This window comes from Octodon degus, unplaced genomic scaffold (genome assembly GCF_000260255.1).
Source record: "Octodon degus isolate 3935 unplaced genomic scaffold, OctDeg1.0 scaffold00050, whole genome shotgun sequence".
Lineage (NCBI taxonomy): Eukaryota > Metazoa > Chordata > Mammalia > Rodentia > Octodontidae > Octodon > Octodon degus.
The window spans coordinates 6,911,278-6,928,195 of record NW_004524626.1 but is presented as its reverse complement, the minus strand read 5'-3'; the positions used below and the strand labels follow the sequence as shown (position 1 = coordinate 6,928,195).

At 57.2% G+C, this 16,918-nt stretch overlaps 1 protein-coding gene across 2 annotated transcripts; it reads left to right on the top strand.

Annotated features, from left to right (window-relative positions):
• Positions 1-1,965: 1,965 nt before the first annotated feature.
• Mknk2 (MAP kinase interacting serine/threonine kinase 2) lies at positions 1,966-16,492 on the top strand. Of its 2 annotated transcripts, none has more exons than XM_023716746.1 (14): positions 1,966-2,114; positions 2,224-2,358; positions 6,936-7,023; positions 7,126-7,227; positions 7,307-7,404; positions 10,190-10,269; positions 10,493-10,566; positions 10,774-10,878; positions 10,964-11,019; positions 11,115-11,210; positions 11,613-11,807; positions 12,435-12,599; positions 13,308-13,351; positions 14,189-16,492. In XM_023716746.1, the coding sequence occupies exons 2-14, from the start codon at positions 2,308-2,310 to the stop codon at positions 14,424-14,426; spliced, it is 1,392 nt and encodes a 463-aa protein (XP_023572514.1). In that variant the 5' UTR covers positions 1,966-2,114; positions 2,224-2,307; the 3' UTR covers positions 14,427-16,492. The 2 variants fall into 2 exon arrangements, with proteins under 2 accessions (XP_023572514.1, XP_004632747.1); XM_004632690.2 differs by having other exon boundaries at positions 14,183-16,492.
• Positions 16,493-16,918: the final 426 nt, after the last annotated feature.

Here is a 16,918-nt window from a genome sequence, read left to right as displayed (position 1 = left end):
CATGTATGGAAGGCTGAGGTAGGAAGATCACAAGTTCAAGCACAGACTGGGCAATTTAATGACTTAGTGAAACTCTGTCTCAAAAAAATACAAAGAGGGCCAGTGAGATGGCTCAGTGGACTAAAGCACCTGCTAGGCAAGCTCAGACAAGCTTAGTTCAATCCTGGACACCACAAGCTGCGCCAGCCCCGCTCCAAGGGTGGGCTGAGCAGGCCAGAGTCTGGGCACAGTGGTGTATGCCTGTAATCCCAGTAGTGGGGAGGCTGCAAACAGGAGGATCACTATGAGTCTGAGCTGCAGAGTGAGACCCTGTAACAATCAAATACATTAAAAAAATAATAATAATACCAGGAGCTGAGGATATAGTTCAGTGCGAAGGGCCTGGGTTAAATTCTCAGTATTGAAACAAAAAGGAGAGAGAGAGTAAAAAAAAATTTGGGCTCTGAAACATATGGAGATGGCCCTGTGACAATGGAGACAGACTGGAGGGATGTGGCCATCAGCCAAGGGTCACCTGGAGCCACCAGAAGCTGAAAGAAGCAAAAGGATCCTCCCTGAAGCCTCAGAGGATGCAAATCCTTACATAGCTCTAGATCTCAGACTCCCATTTCCAGGGCTATGGGGGAGTAAATTCTTGTCATTAAAGCCACCCATGTGGTCCTTTGTCACTGAAGCTCTAGGAAGCCATCTGCTTACTCAACCCATATGCCTGTATGTACACGCACTCACATGCGCACACACACACTCACACACATCCTCCTTTCAGCCAATATTCAGCTGGCACCATGGGTGCTAGGCTCTATCCTAGGCCCTAGACCTGCAGGGGACAGATTGATGCTGTCATGGCTGTGACATTTGGAGGCAAACAGTAACATCAGTAGGTGCCTTTAATACACACCAGCACAAGCAAGCCTGTGAGAGCAACTCTCAGCCCTACACAGGGTCACCCTGCACACAAACAGTGGGAGCAAGTCAGGCAGGAGGCTGCAGGGAGAGCAGAAGAGGCCTCTCCTGCCAAGCAGGTCTGGCGGCCTCACCCTGGCACCTGGGGCCAGCATGTGAGGCTCTAGACAAACTCACAGGCACACTTGCAAACACACAGCAGGTAGAACCCGCCAGGACTCTTGGTTCTCCATCTATGGGCAAGATTCACAGAACTGCAACAGCCCAGGGCAGGCTCTGGAAGTCCCTGAAAGTCCCCTTCAAATGCCACAGATAGCAGGTGGGCAGAGGCAGCCTGGCAGGGAAAAGGGTGTACCCAGCTTTAGGTCAATGGGGCTCGAGCTCCTCAGAGCCCAGGGCCTTTTGCGGGCGTGCAGGCTGGAGACCCAGCCCAGAGCGGATTTCCCAGTCACCCGGAAGGCCTCTGGTCCCTGCTAACAACCAGGCAACCAGAGGGGTAGTCCATGTGGGCCAAGGTGGCTGCTCCCTGAGCAAGGGTGCCCAGTTCAGTTAGGATATAAGTAATTGCGGCCAGTTCTCTACCGCTAGGAGAAACAGGATGGCTTCCAAGTGTGATGGGGGTGTGCAAGGGGGCCAGGTGGAGCCAGCATCGCAGAATGGTTCCACAACCACGCAGGTTATAGAGCTGGGGTGTCGTCCAAGGCAATCAGTATGCTGGGCCCACGCCAATAGGCCAGGGATGTTGCCCTACAGGCGGCCGGACGGCAGGGCTCAGCTTCATGCCAGGATTCCGCCTACCCCCTGAGCCTCGGGCAGCTCACAACCGGCCCACCGGACAGCCCCGCCAGGGACAGCCGAGCTTCTGCGCCTAGGGCCCAGGGTGTCTAACTGCGCAAGCGCAAGCGAGGCGTCTCGGACAACTACCGCACCCGAAGCGCACACAGACTGTAAGCTCCGCCCCCAGCGCGCGCAGGGGGCGTGTTAGGAGGCGGGGTCTGCGTGGGGGCGGGGGTTGCGAGGTGGAGGCAGGGACTATAAAAGCGGCGGTAGCGGCAGCGCGCCCGGCTCCTCTCAGCGGCGGTGGCCCAGGCGGAGGAGTCCGCGGTGGCGGCGGTGGCGGCGCTGTTCCCCGCGCGGTCCGCGGAGCGGGGTCCGGGCTGTGCGACGTCGGGCGGCGGCGGCACTGAGGCCCCGGCCCGACCCCGACCCCGGTGAGCTCCCACTCCCACCGGGAGCCCACGACTTAGGCGCGGGGAACGAGCCCCGCGGAGCCGTCAGCGCCGCAGCTCACCACCCTGCCTTTGTCTCCTCCGCCCGCAGGGTCCCCTCCTCGGCCGCCCCCCGCCCACAGGCTGCCCCTTGGGCCCTGCGTCCCTTCCCCCGCTGGCGGGGCCCGGACAGAAGATGGTGCAGAAGAAAACAGCCGAACTTCAGGGCTTCCACCGATCATTCAAGGTGAGGGCCTGTCGGTTTGGGGGCGCTGCAGACTGGACCACCGCAGTGGCCGGTGGGGGGAAGAGCCCGTCCCAGAGGCTCCTGCGGGAGGCGGGGTTCCTCCACCCCTACCCCCGCCCCCGCCCCCAGCCCGCTCGCGAGGCTGTCCCAGCCCGGAGTGTGCTAGAGTGTGTATAGGGTGGCGTTCAGCAGGCCGCAGCCGCGTCTCTGGCAGGGGCCTCGAGGGTCTGTCTTACAGTAACTCCAGGTCCCAGTCCTGTGGCTGTGTGTACCCCTACAAGCCCCAACCAAATGTATGGGTGGGATGGGGTGGGGGACAGAGACCGCAGTCCTGTCCCCCCGCGCCGCGTGTGGTCCCTCCTCCCGGAATTGCGAGGTGGCTGGCATCCCATGCTAGCTGTTTGTGCTCGGCTCCAGAGTCAGGCCCGACCCCGGAGTCAGGCCCAACCCCACCTCTGTCTGGCCCTCGAGGACCTTAGTTCAGGAACTCTGGTCTGGGTTGGCAGCTGTGTCAAATGGGGGAGTGGAGAGGATGCCCCTCCCAGCACCCCAGGCCCAAGTGCTATTTCCTGTTGGAGCGGGAAGTTTTCTGCAGCGATCTAGTTGTGGTTGCAACCACAGAGGCGGCACAGTGGCTGGCGGCTGCAGAGTCTTGGTCTCAGATGAGCGAATCTGGGGGTGGCTAGGAGGCCAGGTGCTGGGCAGAGGCCCCCATGGGGCCTGGCCCAGGGGACGCAGTGATGTCAGCCTGCCCGCCCCACTCCGCAGGCTAGGTTATGTAATGGCTTGGCTTCCCTGGTCTTCCTTGGGCAGGGACCTGTTGCCCGGTGGAGGAGGCAAGACTTGAGATTGTGTGTGTGTGTGTGTGTGTGTGTGTTTTGTACACGCAGGCTCGCATCACTGTGGGAGGAGCATGGAGAGTCTGGGAAGAATTCCCAGGCCTGTCCAGCCAGTGTTCCTGGCCAGCTGCCCCACCCCTGTCCCACATGCTTGTCATCCCTGTTTTCCCCTAGGGTGGCTGAGGCCTTGGCCTGCAGTGTCTGGGCTGGGTATGAGAAGGGTGGATTTGATATATCACCGACGGTGGTCTCTCCCTTCCTGGTGGCCAGTGCATGGGCTGGAGAGGTGGTAGCTGAACAAACCCAAGCTTTCTGGATGGTTCCAGCTGCCTCCTGCCAAAGTCTGCTGACTCTGGGCAGCAGCCTGAGCAGGGGTGGGCTGGGCTGGCCTGGGCTGGCCTGGGCTGGGCTGGACTGGGCTGGGCTGGGCTGGGCAGAGCTGTGCTGGGCTGGGCTGCACTGCAAAGCCCTGCCCTGCCCTGCCCTGCCCACACAGTTTGGGACTATGGAGGGCCTGTGTGCAGCAGGGCTGGACCCTGCTTAAAGCTGGGACTGCAGGAATTGCTCAGGGAAGAGACCTGCAGGTGGCTGGGGGGCTGTTTGATCAGGGAATCTCTAACCCTTACCCAGGCTGCTGCTCCCTTGGGTTGGGGCCATTTCTCCTGGAACCCTCCTACCTGAGTCCTGCAGCACAGCAGGTGCATCTGCTAGACCACTTGGCTTTATTTTATTTTTTGTGGTTCTGGGGATAGAATCTAGAGCCGGTGTGTGCTAGTGAGCACTTGACTCCAGCCCTAGCTTCATTTTTCTTTTCCTATTTATTTGATTCAAGGTCTTGCTGTGGCTCAGCCTCACCAGTGCTGAGATTACAGGCATGCACCACCATGCCGGGTCTTGTTGGCAGCTTGGTGCATCTGAGGTTCCAGCATGACATGCAGCACTGAAGATCAAACCTGGGTCCTTGCACTTGCCAGGCAGGTGCTTACACCCCCAAGCTATCTCCCCAGCCCCCTTTATTTTTCTAGTAATAAGGATTGAACCCAGGGCCTTTGCACTGAGCTCCATTCCCTCCCCCGTTTTCCCCTCAAGATGGTCCTTGCTGGGTAGTTCAGGCTGCTCTTGAACTCACTGTGTAGCTCAAGCTAGACTTTCTCCTGCTTCAGCCTCTCAAGTGTTGGGACTAAAGCATGTGTCACCACAAATGGCCCCATTTTTAATTTTGAGACGGGGTCTTGCTAGGTGGCCCAGCCTGGTCTCTAATTCATCCTCCCACTCTAGCCTCCTGGAGTGCTGGGGTTACTGGTGTGCACCACCACACCTAGCTTCTTTTCATGATGAGAAAACAAAGGTTCCTCTGCAGCACTGGGGTTCCCTGCAGGTGAGGGACCCTGCTTAGCACCACAGCTCGCACAGGTCTGCCTTTCACTATGGTGGCTGTCCCAGCCATCTGTCTCAGCCTTTCTATAGCAACTGTGACCAGATAAGCCAGAGGCTCAGTCTGTGTTCTGAGAGCTGGGGACAGCCGTCCTGTGTAGGTATGAAGGTCAGGCCCAGAGGTAGGGCCGAGCTCAGGGAGCAGGTGCCATTAGCTGCCCTTTGTGCTCAACCTTCATTTCCACCCCTCCTCCTAGTTGCTCCAAGTTCTGTGGCTGCCTTGGCGGGGAGCCTTATCAGTGTGCACCTGCCTTTTCCCCAACCAGTGCTGGCTGGGGTGCCCTCTTCTGCACTGGCCTCCTGGCAACTATCTACCAGGCAGGGTGGGTGGGGAAGCATGGAAGATGGTGCCACCTCCCTCTGTACTGTGATCCTTGCTGGCCTCGGTTTGCAGGCTCCTTACTGACTCGTCTCAGTGGCTTCTCTGCTGGATAACTGAGCTTCTTGTCAGCCCTGCCTGATGGTTTGGGGCTGAAGAGAGGGTCAGAGACTTGGCCGAATTCCTGTCATCAATACTGGTGTCACTTGCCTCTCACCACATCTCAAGCCCCCAGGGCCAGAATCCACTGTCTGACACTAGATGGAGGAGCTAAGTGAGACCTGCCTAGGTCTTAGGGTCCCTGTGTGGAAGGCCCTGCCTCTCATGCAAGACACCGTGGGTCAGGGTTAGGTCTTCTCTCTGCAAAAAACAGATTTATTCCAATACTCTGGATTGGGGACCAGGGAAAGGTGTCTTGGACCTGCAGTGTCTGGTGCCTAGTCAGGGTGTTTTTTTTTTTTCTTCTCGGAACTGGGGATTAAACTCAGGCCTTTGCACCTGCCAGGCAAGTGCTTATTCAACTGAGCTATCTCCCTGGCCCCACAAAAAAAAAAAAAAAAAAATTAAATCATTTATTTATTCATTTGGTACAGGGTCTCGCTATGCAGCTTAGACTCATAGTGATCCTCCTATCTCAGCCTCCATAGCCCTGGGATTACAGGCGTGTACTACCACACCGGGTTTTGGTGGCTGGCACAGCAGCATGTGGTACCAGAGGTCAAACCCAGGTCCTTGTGCTTGCCAAGCAGGTGCTTAGGCCACCAAGCCATCTCCCCAGTTCCCTAGTCAGGGTCATAAACCCTCCTACCCATCCTAGACTGTGTCATTTGATGCTTATATGAGCACTAGGCTTAACCTGTAGTCCTGGGCACCACAGACCCCTCCCCAGAGGGGTGGGCTTCTTGGCTGGGTATTGCTGCTGAGAGGGGTTCCCTCTATATGTGTCAGGCTGACTAGAATGATGTGGGCTGAGAAGGGTTGGTCACACTTGTGCCACAGGTGCCAGGAATGACCCAGCTAGACCCCTGTCACCACATCAAATAGGGCAGTACTGTTTGTCAAACCAGTGTCATTGGTGGGGATTGATAATCATCAATGGATGAGGAGGGGTGAGGTGAATACACCCCCAGGCAACTGCCTCCAGAATCTGAGGACATCACTGAGTTTGTGGACTCCTCACCCCCAGTGCAAGAGCATCAGGAGGCGAAGGGGGCAAAGGGCAGGCAGCTGAAGGGGAGAACTGGTCATGCCCCACTTTGCCCAGGGAATCAGGCCTGGAAGGCTGAGGACCTTGGCCATAGCCACCCAGCTGGGGCTCAGCTGCCCTGAGGTGGCCATAGAGGGTGTAGCACAACAGGCTGGTGCTCTTGCTGTCCACTGCCAGTGACCTCTTATGCCCACAGCTGGCCGCTGAGGTGAGCCCTGAGATCAGCTGGTTGTAGACACTTCCCCATTCTGCAGACAAGCAGACTGAGCACTGGACATGGTTTGGGCCCCTTCATGACTTAGTTCTAGGCTGGAGGCAGAAGTTGGACAAAGAATTCTCTGCCTCTGTGGCCATTTGGGACTAGATTGTTATCTGGAGTGGGCATCCTAGGCCGTGCAGGGGGCTCAGCAGTGTCCCTGGCCTCTACCAGCGGCACCACCTGTTTTGACAAGTACAAATATCAATAGACATACCCTAGTGTCTCTGGGGAGGCTAGCTTATTAGATCCTAGCAGTCCTGGTATCCCGTGATCACCTGCCTTGCTGAGGTCCTAGAACACCACATATAGTGACAGCCACACTGACGGGTGGCAGGGAGGGGTTGGTCCCAGAAGCTGGGTCCTGAATCAGACTGCCTGCCCCAGCAGGAGTCTGTTTTGCTGTCTAGGGTGTACAAGAAGCATGCTTGATTTTTTTTTTCCCATGCTGGACACTGTGGGGGCACTTGGCTTGGCCCTGGTGCCACTGGGCCTGAGCCTGCTCTCTCTGCACCTCTGCAGGGGCAAAATCCTTTCGAGCTGGCCTTCTCTCTAGACCCGGACCACCACGGGGACTCTGACTTCAGCCCACCGTGCGAGGCCCGCCCTGGTGAGGGAACTGGGGAGAGTGGGCGAGGGTTGGGGCCTGGGGGGAGGGGAGGTGGCCTGGTGGCTCCTTGCCCGTCCTGAGCCTGCGGTATGCATGGTACAGACATGCCTGCCAGCCAGCCCATCGACATCCCAGACGCCAAGAAAAGAGGCAAGAAGAAGAAGCGGTGCCGCGCTACTGACAGCTTCTCAGGCAGGTTTGAAGGTATGTGAGGTGGTATCAGGCGTGGTGGGGAGGTGGAGGCACAGTGCCAGCCACGACCCTCACCCCTCCCACTCCCCAGATGTGTACCAGCTGCAGGAGGATGTGCTAGGGGAGGGGGCCCATGCTCGTGTGCAGACCTGCATCAACCTCATCACCAACCAGGAGTATGCGGTCAAGGTGAGCCCCACCCTTGCTGGAGCAGCCCCAGGCCCTGGCATGTCACCTGTCGGGAGGGTTGGTAGCACTGGAGCTTTCAGACAACAGCAGGAAAAAAACAATGTTTAAAAATGGCCCCAGTGGGCTGGCCAGATAGCTCAGCAGATTAAAGCGCCGCTTAGGCAGAGAGCAGTAGCTGGGTTCGATCCCTGGCATGCATGCCGGCCCACTGAGACAGTGATTTAGACTGGGTGTGGTGGCATGTACCTATAATCCCAGCACTTGGGAAGCTGAAAACAGGAGAATCACTATCTGTGTAGTGAGACACTGTAGACCCTGCACTAAATAAGTTAAATAAATAAATAAATAAATAAATAAATAAATAAATAAAAATGGCCCCAGGACCTGGTGATTAAGGCCACTCCTGGGAATGCAGGTGAGCCCTACTGAGCCCCCACAGCCACTGGAAGTGACAATGAAGGCTGGCCTCAACCCTTCCCATGGTCTGATAGCCAAGGACCTGGTACCAGGGCAGCTGCCAAGAGCTGAGGGCTTGGGTCAGAGGCCTCTATGTCTGAGCTTCTCCAAAGAGGACTTGTGCCAGGAGGATTGGTCAAAGGAACCCAAAGGTAATGACATCATACATAGGGCTCAGAGCCGGGCCTGTGCATTTGGAGGAACCCCATGCAGGTCCATGGGAGCTTCCTGTGAGTCCCTTCCCCACACATGTGACCTGTGGGCACTGGGTATGTCCACACACTCTGAAACCCAAACCCTGGAGTGGCCTCGTGACCTTGCAGAGCCAGCTGGTCAGCCCTGTGTTCTGAGAAATCATCCAGGCTCCCTGCATGACCCTGTGACTGGCTCCCAGCTGGGCAGGGTGGCAGAAGGGCCAGCTGCCCAGGAAGGAGGCCAGGTGCTCCCTGGCGATTAGGGCCCAGGTAGGCAGCCAGAAGCTGCTGCATATGAGTGACAGGAGAGGTGGCTGTCCCTCTGGCAAGGCTGAAGGCCCCAGGCTGGTACAGTAGCTGCAGTAGTGGTCCTAGAGTGGGGCAAAAGCATGGCAGGTGTCCCGAGCAGCTTCCCTTAATGGCTCTGGGGGTAATTTTGCTACCTGTCCCCCCCCCCCAACCAGGGATTGAACTCAGGCCCTTGCACTTGCCAAGGAAGTGCTTATTCCACTGAGCCATCTCCCTGGCCCATACTACCTGTTGTTTTAACACCTCAGGAGCCTGCTTAGGCAGATGCAGGGGCTGGAATTTCAACCCCTCCCCCTTGATGAATGAGACTGGGCGTGGTGACACACACCTGTAATCCTAGCACTTGGGAGGCTAAAAACCAGGAAGGATCACTACAAGTCCAATCTGTGTAGTGAGACCCTGTAGACCCTGTACTAAATATATAGTAAATAAACAAGAAAAATAAAATAGCTCAGGAAATAGGCTCAGGGGCCGGGGAGATGGCTCAGTAGAATAAGTGCTTCCCTGATGAGTGCAAGGGTCTGAGTTCAATTCCTGGTTCCACCAAAAAGAAGGAAACAGGCTCAGAGAGGGTAGGTAGCCTGAGTCACTTTGTGTGGCTTCTTGGTGGCTCCTGACTGCCTTTCATCACCATTCCATGACCCAGCACGGCCCATACTGGGATCTGGGGCTTCCTGTTGGCAGCCGTGGGAGAAAGAAGTGTCCTACTCAGAAACACAGGAAGTAGTGGGGGCCCAGGCTGCACAGGATAGTTTGAGGAACAGTGGGACCTCTGAGCCTGGGCTCCAGATGCCAGTGTCCGGATGGAGCTGGTGGTTAGGTAGGACTTGAAGCAGTGACTTTACAGAAGGCTACTCCCTTGCTGGATTGGAACTGTGACTTTTTTTTTGGCGGAACAAGGGATTGAACTCAGGCCCTGTGCTTGCCAGGGAAGCACTTATTCTACTGAGCCATCTCCCCAGCCCCAGGACTGTGGCTTCTTCAAGCAGGGTCTTAGCGTACTTCCAGAGGAACAGGATAATCAGCACTGGCTTAGTGCTCAGCAGGTACTTGGCAGACTGGTGTCTCATGAGGCCCTTTGCTGGGACAGGTGTGCTTGTCACTAGACACATACGTGGAGGGCTCACCACACACCTGTGCACTAGAGCACTGGTTGGCAGGCACCCTAGGCATGGGTGGTCACCTAGCCTCAGCCACCCAGTGTGGGCCCCAAGTATCCAGCTCAGGGAAGAGGAGCTCAGGGTGCTGGGTGAGTGAGCAGGCTCTGGCCTCTAGGGACCTGCACAGAGCTGGCGATGGAGTCCTGGGAGAAATAGACCTGGACACCAGGGCAGCAAGGAGGGGCACCCAGGCTGGCATGGAGCCAGAGAGGCAGACTCAGCGTTGCAGCCACAGGACACTTGGGAACTGGCTGGGCTGGAAGCCAGGTGCCAGGAGGCCTGTCTAGTTCTCTGGGTCATGTGGGAGCCAGCTGAGCTCCCAGAGCAGCTGAGAGCTGTGGTTGAGGGGTGCCTGACCCAGAGTCCCCACACCTGTAGGCAGCTCTGAAGGCCTGTCCAGCAGGGTGGAGGGCTGCCCCAACCTGTTCTCCTACCTTTCCGTTCTCAGAAAGCTGCTAGCAGGGAATGTGTTGCCCCACCCCCATACCTGTGCTAACACCATACTTCTGGCTTCCAGAAAATTCAGCACCCCATAAGAGAGCTCTACTTCCCAAAGCGGACAAAGCCTTAGTTTGGTGGTGGGATTTCAGAAGAGACAGATTTGAGTAGGGGCATGAGCAGCCCTCAGGCAGTGTAGGTAGCATATGTTCTCCCACCTGTTTTCAGATCATCGAGAAACAGCCAGGACACATCCGAAGCCGGGTGTTCCGGGAGGTGGAGATGTTGTACCAGTGCCAGGGACACAGGTAGGGTGGCCAGCCTTTGCCACAAGCCCCAAGGCATCTTTTCGTGGATGGATGCCACTCACCTAGGAAGGTGTACCCAGGCCCTTGTCTGGGCTTGTGAGTGGCCCAATGGCAGGCAGTCAGAGGGCCAGGTCCCAATTTCCAGCTTCCCTGTGGCCAGATGGGCATTGGGAGTGCAGTCCAGGAAGCCTCAGCTCCTCTCCTGTCCCCACCCCGCCCCCAGGAACGTTCTAGAGTTGATCGAGTTCTTCGAGGAGGAGGACCGCTTCTACCTGGTGTTTGAGAAGATGCGGGGTGGTAGGTGGGGGAGGCTCCTGGTTGGGGGGTAGTGGGTTTTAGGGCCCCCAGGAGGGAACTCTGGAAAAGGCCTGTGGGACCAGTTTCCTGTTCACACCTTAGCACAGGTCAAGGATTTCGGGCCCAGGAAAGTGGGGGACATGCCTTCTGGGGATCAGGGGTCTGGGAGCCTTGGAGATGATGTGTTCTTGGTCATGGTCTCCCCAGGCTCCATCCTGAGCCATATCCACAAGCGGCGACACTTTAACGAGCTGGAGGCCAGTGTGGTGGTACAGGACGTAGCCAGCGCCTTGGACTTCCTGCACAACAAAGGTGGGCCTGGGGACTGCCGGGTTCCCATGGGTCCCCAGCCCAGGGCCAGCCCCACCCATTGGAACTCCGTGTGGCTTCCCCCCAGGCATCGCCCACAGAGACCTAAAGCCTGAGAACATCCTCTGTGAACACCCTAATCAGGTGAGGATGATACCCACCCTGCTTGGGTATATGGCCTGCAGAATTCCCGCCCTGTTGGCACAGAACCCCGTTAAAACCCCCTGTCCACCTCTCAGGTCTCCCCTGTGAAGATCTGCGACTTTGACCTGGGCAGCGGCATCAAACTGAATGGGGATTGCTCCCCCATCTCCACCCCCGAGCTGCTCACTCCGGTGAGGACGTGAGGGGTCTGGGGGGCACAAAGGCATTCTAACACAGGCCTGGGCTTGCATAAACTCTGCTTGTGCTAGCTCTGCAGCCGGACCTCCAACCTGCAGCTTCCGCTTGGCAACAGCTGTTGATTGGCTGGGTGGAAGGGGGTCGGGGGCGGGCTCCCAGCACCAGCTGCTGGTTGGCTGGGAAAGTGAGGTGGGCGGGACCATAGGGTATGTGGAGTGGGGCAAGGAGAGTTCCGGACATGCTAATTGGGTAGGGCGGGCTCAGCAGCAGTTTCTTGGGTGGCGTGGCAGGCCCGCGGGTTGCACTGGTGTGACCCCGCGAGCACTGAGGCAGGCGTGAATGCTCTGCGTTCCCCGCGGGGCGTCCTAGGCTAACAGTGAACTCCTGGCCCTCAGTGCGGTTCCGCAGAGTACATGGCCCCCGAGGTAGTGGAGGCCTTCAGCGAGGAGGCTAGCATCTACGACAAGCGCTGTGACCTGTGGAGCTTGGGCGTTATCCTCTACATCCTGCTCAGCGGCTACCCGCCCTTCGTGGGCCACTGTGGCAGCGACTGCGGCTGGGACCGTGGCGAGGCCTGTCCTGCCTGCCAGGTGACCCCAGGCCAGGCCTACGTACCCCTCCTCTCTGGGGCTGTCTGCACCCCAGAGCCAGTCACTGACCAGCCTCTGGCCATGCCCAGCCTTATTCCTGGATTTCCAATCCCAGGAAAGAAAGCAGATACGTGGGGCAGAGGTTGTAAGCTCTGTGCATCACTTCTGTCCCCTGGAGCCACATGCCCCCAAGCTGCTTCCTAAGTCTTAGCAGCACTTGGGGAGAGCATTAAAACCCCCTCTAGCTGGGTGTGGTAGCGTAATACCCTGGGAGACTGGGGCAAGATTACATTTTGAGCTCAGCCTAGGCTAGTTTGTGACTTAGTGAGATCTTGTCTCAAAAAATAAAGCCTGGGTGTAGCTCACTGCTAAGGACTTGGGTTTAGTCCCCATACTGGGAAACAAAACAAAATGCTGTCCCCAATGTCTGTCCTCTCCCTTTGCTCTGTAGAGTCTAGCTCTGCCAGCTGGCCTCAGGACCTGGGCCGTCTCCAGCCCTCTGTCCACCCTGCATTTTGGTGACAGGCCTCGTTGCCATCTGTAGCATCCAAATCTGCCCACTGGGGTACAAGGGACATGGCCCTGATCTTGTGGGCTGCTCCTGACCCTTGCCCCTCCCATCCCCAGAACATGCTGTTCGAGAGCATCCAGGAGGGCAAGTACGAGTTCCCGGACAAAGACTGGGCCCACATTTCTTTCGCTGCCAAAGACCTCATCTCCAAGCTGCTCGTCCGAGATGCCAAGCAGCGACTGAGTGCTGCCCAAGTCCTGCAGCACCCCTGGGTGCAGGGGGTGAGTCTGGGGCCAGGAGACCTGGGCCAAGGGGTACAGACAGAATCCCCTGTGCCCTCAACGCTGAGGTGGGGGACTCACAGGAGTAGCTACTCAGAGGACCTGGCAGGAGTTAGGCAGGTGGCCGGTGGCAATGACTCCTGGCAGAATGGCCTGCCAGTGCAGCTTCTGGCCTGCCACCCTTAGCCAGATTGTAACCTGGCTGCTCTAGTGTCTCAGTCTCCACTCGAGAGGTTGGGCTTCCCCCAGGCCAGGCCTCATGAGAGCCCAGCTGTCACCCCAAGGGAGCCAGGCCACCAAGACTCTGGGTTCAGCTAACACAGCTGGGCTTCTCAGGGTTCCATGGACAGGGGCTAGCCAGAGACCTATGGGTTGGGAAAAGGGCTGGGAGCTGTCAGGAGGAGCATTTTTGTGGAGCCTCTGTACCCCCACTCATCCTGTGCTTCTGGGTTTCTGCATCCTTTGCCACCCTGTTGGGGCTTGGCTCAGGTACCCCAGGTTCCCTGGGGTGGGCCACAGAACCTCAGAGGCTGGTTGCTGTCTGGTACCAAGGGTGGCCAGCTTCGTTCTTAGTCCTGGAGGGTGAACTTGGGGCCTCCTTTGACCAGATCGCTGTTAGTCTTTGAGGACAGAAAAGCCCGCAAGGGATCTGGGGGAGGGCCTGGCTGGGTCAGGTGCTTCTGGCTGCTGACTCTTGTCCTCTTGCAGTGTGCTCCAGAGAACACCCTGCCCACGCCCATGGTCCTGCAGAGGTGAGGCCTGCACCAGCTCGAGGTCCATGTGGGGTGTAGCATTCAGAGAAAGACCAGAAGACAGTGGGGTATAGTGGTACACACTTGTGATCCCAGCACTTGGAGGCAGAAGCAGGAGGATTACATGTTCAAGCCCAGCCTAGGAAATTTAGTGAGACCTTGTCTCAGAAAATAATAAAGGAAAAAAAAACACCCAATAATAGAGGAGGGCCGGTGGTGTAGCTCAGTGGACTAAGCGCTTGCTTAAGTAAGTGTAGGGGCCAGGGTTCAACCCCTGGGGCATGCTAAACCAGCAATGGAGTCCAGGCATGGGTGGCGCTTGCCTGTAATCCCATCACTAGAGAGGCAGAAATCAGAAGGATCACTACAAGTCCGAGTTGGGTAGTGAGACCCTGCACGAGAAAAAAAAAAAAAAAAAAAGAGCTGGGCATGGTGGCGCACGCCTATAACCACACACCTATAATCCCAGCACTTGGGAGGCTTGAGGCAGGAGGATTACCATGAGTTTGAGGCCAGCCTGGGCTACATAGTTCAAGGCCAGCTTGCACTAAACAGACCTTGTCTCTGAAACAACCAAAAACTAATTAATAAAAAAGTAATAAAGGGCCTGGAAGCATAGTTAAGTGGAAAGGCCCTGGATTCCATCCCCATTACTGGAAAAAAAAGACTAAAAGAGCCTCTTTAAGTGATAATGGGTATTTCAGGGCTTGGCTGTCTTAACCCCCCAAGCCCCCAAGGGTTGGTGGCAGATTCTGTAGCCGCCCAGTGGTCCCCAGGGAGGAGCAATTAAGAGTACATCCGTCCTTGATGGTGCCCCTGCCTGTGCCCTAGGAACAGCTGTGCCAAAGACCTCACGTCCTTTGCAGCCGAGGCCATCGCCATGAACCGGCAGCTGGCCCAGCGGGAAGAGGATGCGGCCGAGGAGGCAGCCGCAGGGCAGGGCCCGCCCCTCGTCATCCGCGCTACCTCACGTTGCCTGCAGCTGTCCCCGCCCTCTGAGTCCAAGCTTGCCCAGCGGAGACAGAGGGCCAGTCTGTCCTCCGCCCCCGTGGTTCTGGTGGGAGACCGCGCGTGACCCCTCCCGTGGCTGTCCATGTACATAGGTCGCCCCTGCCCCTGCCCCATCAGATCTGAAAGGTTTTTAAGCTACAGCCAGCAGGGACCAGGGCCGCCCTCCCCTCTGGCTGCTTCCCCAGGCTGAGCTCAGCTGAGGGTGGTTTTTATAGAAGGTTTTTGCTGTTCGGGTTTTTTTCCTCTTTTCCCCAAGCCCCCCCTCTCATCTTTTGTTTTTATGTGTTTTGTTTTGTTTTGTTCCTATTAACAATGTTCAAAGCAAGTGCCCGGGGAGGAAAGCGGAGGCCGCATGGCCTGGAGTCCCCTCCGCTGCCCCGTGATGTTCACCTGTACTGTGAAGGTCTCCCCGCCACCCAGTCACCTGCGCCCCTGCCACCTCCCACGTCGCCCACCTCCAGCCACTTTGCTGTCTTCCAGCACCAGGGGAGTGCACAGGGGCCCCAGCTCCCTTCCCAGCCCTTGGTGTTTTCAGGAATGGCCCCCTCAGCGGTCTCTTGGCTTGGGGAGGGCAGGGGGTGCTCCGTCTCCATAGGCAGGGCGGATGGCTGCCCACCCCTATTCCTGCCCCCTAGACCTGAGCTCCCACTTGCCCTGTCCCCGAGAGTTGACAATCGGGGTTTTTCCCAGGCCTGTCTGAGCAGGCCCCTGCCAGCTGGACTCGGCCTTTGACCTTGACCTTATACTACAGCTGACGGGGATGTACCCCTCTCCCCCCAGGATTGAAGCTGGAGCCTGGCATCAGCCATGCGCCTCTGGCCCCAGGCAGGCACCCATCTGCCAACATGGGATCCCAAAGTGTCCCCACCCCATTGGGCACCCGAGTGCCCCTTCTCAGGGCTCAGTCTGGCCACAGCCACGTTCTGCCCCACACCGCCCCTGGGTCTGGCCTTCGGAGGCTCTGCTGGCCCCATACCCATCCCTGGAGCTGGAGCTGGACCCAGGGGTTCCCCCTGAGAATTCCCCACCCTGTTTCCCAAGGGCAGCATTTTAGCTGTACCCTCTTTCAGGAAAGCAGCTGCAGCTGCCTCAGCTTCCCATGGGGCACCCAGAAATGGTCAGGGAGGGTCCCCTGGGTGCCACCCCACCCACATTTCCCCCCAGCTCCAACCAGGCACCTGGTCAGCCTATCGGGGGCAGAGGAGCCTGGGCCACACTCCTGTCCTTGGCCAGCCGTGAACTACTATGCAATATGAGTTCCCATTTTCTACGTGCACGCGTGGCCCTGCAGGTCGGGGGCGCCTGGGCCCCAGTATGCCCTGCCCAGCCTGGCCCAGGGTCTGCTCAGGTGTCTGGGTCAGGGCAGGGCTGCTTCCTTGGCCTCCAAATCTGTGGTCGGGATTGTTTGTTGTGTTTAGTTTTTTTAAAAAAGAAAACAAAAACAAAATATCATCTGACTTGCTTCTCTGTTCTCGAAGAATACTTGAATGTTGAGGGGCCTTATGGGTAGGGGGCTCAGACTCTGCTCAGCCGCCTTCCCCCAAAGTCTCGTACAGTTGTCAGTCTGGGGGGTGGTGGGGGTGCCATGCCCTCTCCAGTCCGCGGTCTGTGGACTGGCCTTTCCAAAGACCCAGGGGTGCTTCCTGCCCCCACCTCCCATCGCTTGCCTATCTGTGGTCCTGCCTACTGGGGGCTCTTCACCTTCTCAAGTGAAAGAACAAATGGACCTTAGCCTGCCGCAGATGTCGTGACCACTGGATTCCAAATGCAGGGCAATGAGCAGCTTTCAATTTTTGTGTTTTTCCCCTCAAGAGGTAGGACTGTCACTTCCTGTTTCCCGCTGTTGCCTCCATGCTGCAGCAGAGAGGGCAAGTCAGAACCATTACTGTGAACGAGTGGATGACCCTGCAGCAGCAGCACTGGCTGAGGGAGGGGACAGCCACGGACGATGACGTGTAAGAAGACACACTTTGAAACTTTTTTTAAAAAGTGGGACGAGGACATCCAAGCACTTTAAACAGCATTGTACCAGGTGAACAGACAGCGCAGAAGTTTTCCTTCACACCAACTGTCAATGCCAGAATTTTGTATTCTGTTTTGTAAGGATTTAATAAAAGTCAAAAACCTGGCTTTCTGTCCCCGATGCCTTGCTTAGCACTGCCTGTGGCAGACCAGACTTGAGTTCTAGCGATGGCATGCAGTGTGCATTGGATCTGGAGGGCACCAGGGCAGGCTTTTGTCCTCCAAGGTGTCTGGGAAAGATCCCCAGGCTCCACTCGAGTTAGGTTCTTTTTTTGAGACAGGGTCTCACTATGCAGTTCAGACTGGCCTTGAGCTCACTTTGTAGCCCAGGCTAGCTTCTTACCTGGGCATGGTGGCACATGCCTGTCATCCTATCCTAGGAGGCTGAGGCAAGAAGATTGCACCCCCACTTGGGCAATTTAAAGATTTAGGGAGAGAGACCTGCCTCAAGAAATAGAAAAGGGGGGCCAGGGAGATGGCTCAGTGGAATAAGCGCTTCCTTGGCAAGTGCAAGGGCCTGAGTTCAATCCCCGG